Raw genomic sequence first — 11,337 nt, 5'->3', positions numbered from 1 at the left:
AGAGAGAGAGAGAGAGAGAGAGAGAGAGAGAGAGAGAGAGAGAGAGAGAGAGGCACAATAAATAAATAAATAAATAAATAAATAAATATTTTAAAATGAAGAACCTCGAGAACTGAACATGAAGATGGTATGTTTATAATTACAGTACTCAGCATGCTAAGGACAAGGAGAATAAAGAAGAAGAGAGGAGAGAAGAAGGCAAGGAAGGGCAGGGGAAGGGAGGGGAGGGGAGGAGAGAGGAGAGGAGGGAGGGGGAGGGAAGAAGAATCAAGAAATTAGAAATATTACATCTATTTCAATAAAGAGAACTTGGGCAACTGTGTGTGAAACTTCTCAATGCATTTTTCACTTCTCCCCTACACACTCACACACACACACACACACACAGAGATACACTCACACATACACACACATATACACTCACACACACTCACACACACATCACCTTTAGAAGGGAGGTTTATCTGCTCTTCTGGTCTTTGTAAGCTAGACTCACCCACTCATGACCCAGTTGTAGGTCCTTGGGTCCATCTTACTGGCTAGGAACAAGGCGTGACCCCACAAGTGGTTCTTCATAGCCCATTCCAAGGCCTCCTGAGAAGCAAAGCATGACATTCAATAGTACCTTGCCCATTTTACCCAATTAAAACAACCAGTTTCCATACATAGGCATGTCTGTATCCCAAGCCATAGAAAATTCCAGAGAAACGTAGAAAATGAAGAAGATCAAGAAGGAGCCTGAGCTCCACTCAGCGTGCTGCTGTTCTCTGTGCTCTCCACTCCTCCAGCCGTCATCCATTAGGACATTGCATTAGCTTCTCCTCAAACATGGCCACCCAGCAGTCTCATCCCTTCGGTCTAAGTTACAGAATACTTGTACGAACCTATACCAAAAGTAAGGAAACGGGTTCACCCCAGAGATGAAGTCTCAAGATACAAATAAAAAAGAAAACTTTAAATGTATTTCTGTAGCCCTGCTAACAGCTATGGCAGAGGCGACGTTTTCCTTCCTAGGCACAAAGCAGAAATTTCTCACCACACGGCCTGTGAGCTTGGCTAAGTCCCGTGCCATGGCATGGGAATGGCAGCGCCACCTATAGGTTTGGCCCATAACATCCATCCCACTCGTTCCTAACGTTTCTCACCCCATCGGGTTCCTGGAATGGAAAGGACTCCTGGGAAACCTTGGAAATCCTAAGCTGGAGATGGTGAAGGTCACGCATCCTCAGTCTGGTGATATGGAGGAGGGATAACCTACGACTCATTTGTGTACTCTGATGAAAAGCAATTAACTAGTGTGCTTCAGCCTGCGCACACCGGAGCTAGCCTGAGAGCCTAGGGCGGAGACTGTTTGTAAACAATCAGGTGCTCTCACAGGATAAATTGGTAGCACCATTGAGTAAAGTAGGCTAAAGTTGTAAACGTCAAAATACACACATATATTTGCCTGTTTAATTCAACTTATAGTTGAGGTTTAGAACTAATATTAATAGCTTTTTTGGTAGAAAATAAGCACACGGTATCTGGCGGAAAGTCACTAATGGGTTAACTCTACCTCCACATAACAAGTATCTTTATTATCCCAACATTTCTTCATGTAAGCTTATTGGATAGAGGAGGCAAATTTAATATTCACAATTTGGGAATTCAGCCTCGGATTCAAAGCAAGTGAAAAGATGGCATTAGAATAATTCTTTAGCTTGCTTTAACTATTTCATAATTCTTTTTAATTTGTTCTTAAAAGAAGTGACCGATAGATTGGTCTGGAATTGTCTGTTGACTCAGAACTCTGCCCATCCCAAAAATATAATTTATGAATAAGAACTTGAGACCTTATATCAAAGTTGGCAGGATTATTAAATCCAAGAACCAATACCTGAGTCAAATATGAATAAAGGTATCTTGATACCCAGTTCCTCATTCATCACCTGCAGCCACCCCCGCCGCCCCATCACTCACTCACTGACTCTCATCTACCTCTTAGTGTGGTGAGCTTCCCAGAAGCCTGTTCAGGCTCATGCTACCCAGATTCAAGCCTCACACCTAAATCTAACCACCCAACCTGTAAATCTGTAAAACAAAAATAGAAGCTAACACACACGTTTCCATGGAGATAAGTCAGATAATGCATAGAAGATATTGAGTTAGCGCCTGACAGGTAGAAAATAATTTTTTAATCTCTGCCTTTGTTATTGTTATTATAGACACTGTTTATCTTTCTTGAAGGAAAAGTTCAAGACTTATTTATCCTCTGTATGCTCCACTGGGTGAGAAGTAGCACTGTGGATATTTTATTTTATTTTATTTTATTTTATTATTTGTTTTTTTTTATGTGCACTCTTTCTGAGGGTGTTGATTTACCTAGAAATGGAGTTACAAACAATTGTAAGCTGCCATCAGGATTCTGGTAATCAAACCTGGTTCTTCTGGAAGAGCAGCTAGTGCTCTTGACCATTGAGCCATCTCTCCAGTCCTCTACAACTATTGTTTTAACAGAATAAATGAATCACTGGCAAAAATCACAATTCTCTGCCATATAATCACTATATAGAAAATGGCTGTAATTTGATACCACTGTTTCGATATCATCATGTTAAATACAGAAAAAGAAAACATCATGTACAAGAACTCAGATAAAATATTAAAATATCAAAGTAGTAGCCAGAGAGATGGCTCAGCAGTTAAGAGAACTTGCTGGTCTTGCAGAAGATTCGAGTTCAATTCCCAGCACTTAGATGGTGTAACACAACTACCTGTAACTCCAGTGCCAGTAACATGATATCCTCTTCTTGCCTTCCTAGGCACCCTGGTGCGTGTGTGTGTGTGTGTGTGTGTGTGTGTGTGTGTGTGTGTTACTCACACAGGCATATACAATGAAAATAAATAAATCTTTTAAAATGTTAAAGTCTCAAAAGTAATTCAACCTCATTGTTATAAATTATTTTAAAAATGAGGAAAAGCTAATTATGATGCACCCTAAAAAAGAAAGATTAGCAGTCTAGAATATTAAGGATATAAAGGGTACAAGCAATTCAGCATGCTCTGATAAAAGGCTCTGTAGGAAAAGGTGGGAAAGCCCATGACAAGAACCATCACAGGTGAAAAGATAACTCATTCATAGTCACAGAAGTGCAAATGTATACACTGAATTGTACTTTTTCACCTCTCAGATCGGCACAGATCACAAGTGTACAGGAGTGTTGGTAAGGACGTGAAGTAAAGATTTCACCCCTTGTTCACGAAGCTAACTGATATATCTAAAGAGGCAACTTTTCAATATCTATCAAAATTATAAACCACATACACTTTGACCCAACACTTCTGCTTTTAGAAGTTTATCTTGCATATGTCCCTTCATAGTGGGCAAAATGACAAGTGATGCTCTAGCTCGGGTATAAAAGACAGTGTTCTCCACAAAGCTCCATGTTGTTGAAGGCTTGGTCCCCAGCTATTGGGAGGTAAATGAATAGTGAGGACTCTCATTTCGCAAGAGGGAAGGCAACGTGTATCTTGCAATACAGCAAGTATAACAACGAGCAGGTACAGCAAAATATTCCTCAAGCCAAATCCAGAATGCTGCCAGTTCGGGTACAGTCCTCAAGTTCAGAACACCTTCTATCCTTTTAATGATTAGAAAAGATTTTTTTAAAAAGAAAAATATTTCATTACACAGGTCGTTTGAATGCATGTACTCTGTCTACCTCAAAGACCATCTAAGATATCTTGTTAAATAAAAAATGTGAAATCTATAAAGATAACAGAATGGTGCCATAAAAAATAATTATACATCTAAAATATATATCCAGATATCTTTTACAGATTTTGCTTTTAACTCTGTGTGTGTGTGTGTGTGTGTGTGTGTGTGTGTGTCTGTATGTGTGTGGTGTGTGTGTGCCTGTGTGAGTGGATACAGTTTGTGTAGGTACTCATGGAAGCCTAAGGTGTCTACACCTTGGAACTTGAGTTACAGGAAGTTTTGAGCTGCCTGACATGTGTACAAGAAATCGAACTCGGGTTCTTTGGAAGAACAGTACACGTTTTTAACCACTGAGCCATCTTTCCAGCTCCTCCAGCTATTTTAAAGAGATAGATATAGTATCTGGGGATGGAAGTCTTCCTCTGTTATACTCCTATCACCTTCTGGGTTTTTTTTTTAACTAAATTGATTTGATTTTAGTCATATTTTTAAATATTCTGATTTACTTTATGACTTTTATAAAACATGGGCACAAGTTCCAAAGTAAACAAGGCAGCAAGCAATCTTCCAGTATTCAGTGTTGATGGGAGGGGCCTGAGTTCCAGAGGCAGGGATATTATTTATAAACAAGCTTTCCATAAACTAAGCTGTCATACATGTGAAGAAACAGAAATACAGTCTCTAATCTATTAATTCCTAGCAAAATGTGCAATCGCACAATTTGTAATGATTAACAAAATTATAAATTGTCTTAGTGGCCAGCAATAGTGAAGTTTTTCATTATTTTTTATAATTTTTTAGAATTATTTATTTTTTTACATATATGAGTACACTGTAGCTTTCTTCAGACACACCAGAAGAGAACTCAGGACCACTGAGCCATCTCTCCAGCCCCATTTTTTCTTTATTTTTAAATTATGTGTATGGGAGGGGTACACTCACGTGAGCCTTAGGATAGAGGCTGAGTCCTCATGGAATTGGAGTCACAGGTGATTGTAAGTTGCCCAACATGGGCACTGGGCACTGAACTCAGGTCCTCTAGAAGGAGAGTCGACAGGACCAACTACTGAGCTACCTCTCAGCCCTAGAACGTTTATTTGTCTGCTTGACTGCAGAGCACTTTGTCTAGCATGTACAAGACACTGTGTTAAATTCTTGGTGCTATAAAAATAATAAAACTGCACTAGTTGAACATATTTAATGGTATTAGGGTATTCCCCATGTGAAACGAAATGTAAAAAGAAATCAAAAATTATATATGTATTCTTTAGAGTTGTTTATTTGTTTTGATACAGGGTATCCCTTTATGGCTTAGGTTGACCTCCTACTCAGTCTGTCTTACTTCAGATAAATGATCGTACCACCACACCTGGCACGTTTATGACATTTAAACTGATCTTTAATGGGGAAATGCTAGGAGTAAATGTATAAAATGGAAACAGATGTTGTCTCCTAACGGTAGGGCAACATGAACACTGCAGGTGTGGATGGCATACACCTATGTATTTTTATTTTTCTTGCTTTAACTTTCTGATCTTTTAGAATGATTTAAAAGAAGTTGTATTCTGGCCATATCACTGGAGGAGCAGGAGATGGGGTGAGGGATAGTGATCGCTCATCTGAAGTCTGAGGGAAAAGCTTTCTCACCTTCTTCCTTCCATAGTAAAGCAGCTTGGTGAATTTCTCCACGATCTGCGCTGGCGTATCCACGTTGGGAGGAATCTCCCCAGTGAGCAGGTTGCGAGTCCCAGAGCTCAGTACCGGCCAGTCCTCGTCAGTCAGGTTGATGAGGTTGGCTACAGGGGGCTGCCTCTTGTACTTCTCCAGCTTCTTGCAGTCTTGCATCAGCAGCTCAGCAATGTCAGACCCCACCATAGACTGCAAGATAAAGAGAGTCATCCTGAGGGATGCTCCAACTGGTTCCCAGGCTGGGCTCAGGCTGAAGAAGGGAAACAGCAGGGTCTCTGCCTTTCTCCTGAGGCAGCCATGCAAATACATGGAAGACCTCTTATGAATGACTGACTTTCAAACATCAGCTTCTTTATCATGGGTACTCTGCCTGTCAAAGCTCATTGAAACCGCTCACAACTCCACGGGCTGGTGCAGTAATCCAGGGACTGTAACAACAAATCCCAGCCAGCAGGGGGCACTCTCCAGAAAAGGTTAGCATTGACAGATCGGTGTTAGCACCGGAGCTGCACTTTTCCTCGGGGCAACAGTGCTACACAGAGACGCTTTTTCTAATTATGCAATGTGCCAACTCCCACGAAGACTAAAACTTCAGCACAGCCTCCGTCTGCCCCCTATATCAAAGCAGTGACTTACCCCATTCTGTCGACAAAGGAGAACCAGCAGTTGCCAAAGTAAGGCTGAGTCCCTGCTCCCTGGTGTCTCAGATTTGAGACACTGAGCTGCTTTCTGCTGACAAAACGTCATGATGTCCACCTTGTGTATGTCCTCTCTGTGGGGCGATTCAGAAAGCAAGGCCTGAGCAGACTGACTCTCCCTGTACAGTCGCCCAGGCTCCCTGTACAATCAACTAGCTAACATGGCAGAAGTGTGACGGTCCAGGACTGGAAGTCTGGAATTGCAAAATCATTTTATTTCCATGCAAAACAGGAAGGAGTTTCAGAGATTCTCTTGTGCATCCTCCCATCTTTTAAATGAGAAGATTAAACCCAGAGGCCTTAAGTGACTTCTCAGAATGACACGTAAGGGCTCTGTTTAAAGTCAGACAAGACTGGGTCTGTGTCTGGATTACACAAATGTCTCACTTGCTCTGTGCCTTAGTGTCACCCCTACCTTAAGACGGGACTTTAAGAAAAGCTGCCTGCATACAAAAAGGGATAAGCAGACTGTATGGCATCCATCAAGTAAGTGCTTGTTAAACAGACATTATGTTTTGCTCAAGAACATTCAACAAATCAGTGTCAAGTGGGGCCAGCATCATACTATTTGATATACAACTTAGTTCTTTGCAAATCTGTAAGACATAGGGGAGAAAGTGTACAAAGTAGGTAGCGACATGTAATGACCTTCATATGAACAGAGTCTCACGGCCTTTAGAGTAGGCAAATCGAGTGCTATATCATTTCTCAAGGGAAAACCTTAAAGGTGGATGATAAGCCACTATTTAGTAGGATAGCTGGCACCCTGGTCTTCTGACACCCACCACAGATAAAGGCCACTGAGGTGTGGCTGAAAATGCTAACGCAGTTCCAGTTCATTCCTGCAGAGGGCAGACGTTCACAATGTCAGGGAACTGGAAAACTCAGCTCAAGAAAAGCCGGTTTAAGACCGTTTTTCCCAGACTGTGTGCTCCATCTCTCCACTAATCTCTGTGAAGTACTTGGCACACTAAAGCTTCCCATCAGCTAACCTCTGTGAAATGGAACTGGTCTTAGATGTCTAACTCGTTAGGCTTGCTTCTCTTCCTGCCCTTCCAATATGAAGCAGCTGCCAAAATTACTCGTCACCTCTTTTTCTACCAACTGGCATAGAGAAATCTGTTTCAAATAAAATAGACATTTTCTTCCTTGGAAACCAAGACCTGGGCAGGAAGATTCCTCAGCTTTTGGAAGCCTTTATTTAGGAGTTGGTGACATAACTTAGTGGGTCAGAGCAGTTGTTTTGGAAGAGAACAGGAGATCAAATTGCAAACACACATATAAAAGCCAGGCATGGGTATGTGTGTCTGTAATGCCAGAGTTCTGGAGACAGAGACAAGCATATCCTGGGAGCTCAGTGGCCAGACAGCCTAGCCAAATTAGCAAGCTTCGGGTTCAGTGAGAGACCCTGTCTCAAAAACTAAGAGAACAAAAGAAGATGAAAGAGAGATAAAGAAGAAAACAACAGATGTCTTCCTCTGGGTTCCACATGTGTATGCATCTGTGCACCTTCACACATGTGTGCATATGACACACACACTCACATTCCCTTAACAACACTTGCGGTACTTTACCTGATGAGGGGCCCTGGGAAACATCTCATCTCCTCTTGATCCTCAAAATCATTAAGTATAACCTGGAGTAGAAAATAAAATTAGGTCCCCAAGATTATTTCAACCAGTCCCCACCAGTCTAATCCAGTCTCATATCCAGGGATATCATCTTATGGTGTAGCTCAGTGCCTTGTGGAGACAGGTATCCTGTTGAAAGTCACTGGCATCTCAGGGAAAATGTAAATCTAGCATTGCTTCTTTCAGAGAAAAGCCCACCCACTCTTGCCCATAATCTAGGGCACGTGTGACTCAGTTCCCCCTCCTGGAGATGCTCGGCCTCAAACAAAGTAAGTGAAAGCCTGAACAAGCAGTTGAATTGAGCAGAGTACTTACGTTACCCAAGGCCCAAGATAATGATTACCTCCATGCTGTGCACTTCAACAAGGGCTGTTTGTCCATCAGCAGGAGAGTTGGGGGACACACATACTAGCTGGCCTCCTGGCCCAAAGCTCACAGACACGTGGGGAACGTAGAACCTCATGGGTGCCTTGGGAGCAGCCGCTGAGGTGTCATCTGGCCGACAGACACATGTGGACACCGTTAGGTTTATTTTTAGCACTTTTTAGTTGATACATTGCTGTTCCTATTCCACCTGAGTCAAGATGAGGTGCTGGGTGGGATACTTGGTTAGAAAAAGTCATGTGCTATTCTGATTTAACCCTCGAAAAATAAGTCAGATTATAATGCAAATGGTCCAAATGATAATGCACTCCTCTCAGATTCTCAGTGATGGCCAGAGGACAAGCAGCCTCTGCAGCCAGTGCTTGTGGCAAGCCTCCGACTGGCATTTACACTGTGTCCTCACCTCACTTCACCCAGTCCTTCCTGGTCCTCATTTTCTCATTTGTTGCCTGAAAGTACTCCCGAGTGCCTCCTGGCCCAACCTCACAATGACTAGGAGCGGCGTTCCTTCCCAGTAGCCACCTATGATGCACGCTCCGTTACTAAAGGCAAGGCGGGAAAGCACCCAACCTTTCCTTATCAGAATTAACCAGCTCCCACAGCCACTTGGTACCCACCAGCCTGAATAGGCCTCCAAGCTGCTGACACCATAGGTTCATACTGCTCGGGGGCAGCTGCCATGTACTGACTGAGCTCATAGCTGCTAGAGCTGAGCCCAGACTCATGCTGCTGGAGAAGGTTGGATTTGCTGGTCAGCGACTGCTGAAGGGGGAGGAAAAAAAAAAAGAAAAGAAAACGATGAAATTACGTAGGAAGGAGTCCCAGAGAGCTTGCCTGTCCTTCTACTTCCAAAGAGTTTCTTCAAAGAAACAAAGCTCGAAATTTCCACTAAGCACAGCAACTGTGGATTCATGAGAAGAAGAAAGTGTCCCGTTGAGCATGGCCCAGAGGCCTCAAAGTCACCTAGAATTCAAATTTCAACTTCTATTTCTACCACCCTCTGCTATAACCTTAAACAGGTGACTTGGGCTTTCCTGATCCAATGCCTTCATCTACAGTATAAATTTAAGCTATCTTTCCTATACACATTACTTATTAATTAATTAGCTGTTTTGTAAACACATGTACACTCTGGATAATATGATTTCCCTGCAGACATGTATGCAAAAATTTTTCATTGCAGGAAAGATGAATAAACAGTGCATTCGAAGGCTTTTGTACACTGTAAAGTGCTGTTCACATACAGGGGTTTTAGTATCAGTCATCATAACCTATGCCCTATGTTATTAAGTAATAGATACAGAAAAACTGACTACAAAAAAAAAATCACACAAATCTAATTGGAGAAAAGAACTAACTCAAGCCTACCAAAACTAAGAGCTCGTCTCTACAATGTTTTTTGCAACTTTTCTATGAATCTAAAATTATCTCATAATAAACCATTTATATCAATGCTATTAAGAGCTCTATTTTATGACCTAGATGCTGCACGCATAAGGATTTTAGAGAAAAGAGATTAAAGAGTCAGGAAAGATTTCAAGGCTGCTTTTCAAACCTAAATTAAAAGATTCTAACAACTTTTTATTTCCTAAACCTCTAGTCCCCTGAGGCACCCTAACACCTAAAAGGGAGATGGCAGTCTCTTCTCTTTCCAAGCACCTCATAGTAAATTAAGTCCTACCCACTCGACAAAACAGGATCAGGGCCTCGGACTGGTAAGACAGAAGAGGGAAAGCAGGGGAAGGTGGCATGAATGGGAACTCTGTGGGCAGCTGCAGACCCCCACCCCCACTGGCAGTTGCTGACAAGGTGGCTTAGCTCATGGCCACAGGCCTCCAGTCCTCTGCCACTTTAGCTTACCTTTTGTTTCTGGGCTTCACTCTCTGGAAAGAACTCCCCAGGCTGCTCCTGTCCAGACGTAGAAGCAGGGCTGTCTCTGTATGGATTCTTACTGGTAAATCTGCAGCAAAATGACAGCAGTGTTGAGACAGGTCCTGGGCAAGCCAGCAAGGCTGAAATACTTTCTGCTGGAGGCAGGCCTGATGCTAAGTGTGGGCAGGTGTCAGGCCATTTTGAGAGCTCCAGCAAAAAGCATTTTTTTCTCTCTCTCCCACCTCAATGTATTAGAAAGATGGGATCTTTGGGTTCCACACACATTTACTAGAAGAGATCCAGACCTTACAGAGAGTAACTAGTTACTACAGCCTGTCCTCCTGGAAGAGCCTAAGTCAGAGCTTGGTGAATTCCAAGGCTAAAGGCACCAGGACAAATGGTTTAGTAATGTCCAGTCTTGCTGCGTCTTATGTTAGGAGATTGTTCCATGCTTATTACCAGGAAGAGGGGACAGAGAAACACTCCAGCCCCAGGAAGGCCCCAGCCATAACCATCACTGGGAGACCACATTGCTTCTATATTGAGGCCAATATAGAACTTGACCTTTAGATGGGCCTCAAGTAATTTTTCCTTAATTTGTTTATTTATTCACTTTATAACCCAGTCATATTCCCCCCTCCCTCCATTCCTCCTAGTCCCACCCTCACAAATTCTTCCCTCTAATTATCCCCCTCACCTTCTCCTCAGAAAAGGGGAGTCCCCCTGGACAGCAGGACTATGCATCCTCTCCCACTGAGGGCCTAAAGTAATCTTACAGGATGTAGACTAGTCCTGAATGGGAACAGCACAGCTCTCAGAGGGCCTGCGCCTCCTAAGACTATTCCCATGTCACTGTGGCTGGAACAAAAGCAAACTGTGTCTCCGTAGGACAGGGACGACCACCAGATGCCATAAGATTGTCCCAACTGAGTCTAACTAAATTTTGTCAGTGTGGCTTGTGTTTTTACTTACTGGAACTGGGTATCACTATTTGCTCCAGATGTGCTACTGTGCTTTTCCCGATGGTGCACACTGAAGTGCCTCTGGTCTCCATGGTCTTCATGCCAGATATAAGGACTCCCTTGCCTTGCCACTGCACCCTCAGAGAAAGCAAAACAGAGGCAGGTCACTTGCTGCTTCTGTAGGTCCTTTTGGAAGAACACTGGAGACCTGTGATGCTGGGGTGTTGCAATACAGTAAGGATAAGAATGTATTTGCTACATTGAATCGGTTGGTCGGTGACGGCTAACAATGAAAGGCCCCAAGATGCTCTGAACCAGTTTACTTGGCTTTAAATAGTTTCACAACATACGTGCATGTGTGTGTGTGTGTGTGTGTGTGTGTGTGTGTGTGTGTGTGTGTGTGT

General features: G+C 42.8%; 1 protein-coding gene across 8 annotated transcripts in view; it reads right to left on the bottom strand.

Annotated features, from left to right (window-relative positions):
* The window catches only part of LOC114613377 (protein transport protein Sec16B), a 40,966-nt gene that overhangs the window by 22,933 nt on the left and 6,696 nt on the right, over nt 1–11,337 (bottom strand). For 6 of the 8 annotated variants that reach the window (XM_028758674.1, XM_028758668.1, XM_028758666.1 and 3 more), the window contains exons 4-11: nt 10,944–11,064; nt 9,960–10,059; nt 8,717–8,861; nt 8,059–8,210; nt 7,659–7,720; nt 6,023–6,158; nt 5,345–5,575; nt 497–594 (exon numbers count right to left, since the gene is read on the bottom strand). In XM_028758674.1, coding sequence (XP_028614507.1) covers nt 497–594; nt 5,345–5,575; nt 6,023–6,158; nt 7,659–7,720; nt 8,059–8,210; nt 8,717–8,861; nt 9,960–10,059; nt 10,944–11,064 — 1,045 coding nt within the window. Of the gene's footprint in view, nt 1–496; nt 595–5,344; nt 5,576–6,022; nt 6,159–7,658; nt 7,721–8,058; nt 8,211–8,716; nt 8,862–9,959; nt 10,060–10,943; nt 11,072–11,337 lie in introns of all 8 variants that reach the window. The other 2 variants (XM_028758690.1, XM_028758707.1) reach the window with 2 other exon arrangements.

The sequence above is a fragment of the Grammomys surdaster genome, unplaced genomic scaffold (genome assembly GCF_004785775.1).
Source record: "Grammomys surdaster isolate TR1022 unplaced genomic scaffold, NIH_TR_1.0 130, whole genome shotgun sequence".
Lineage (NCBI taxonomy): Eukaryota > Metazoa > Chordata > Mammalia > Rodentia > Muridae > Grammomys > Grammomys surdaster.
The sequence above is the reverse complement of the archived record's forward strand: the minus strand, read 5'-3'. Positions and strand labels throughout refer to the sequence as shown.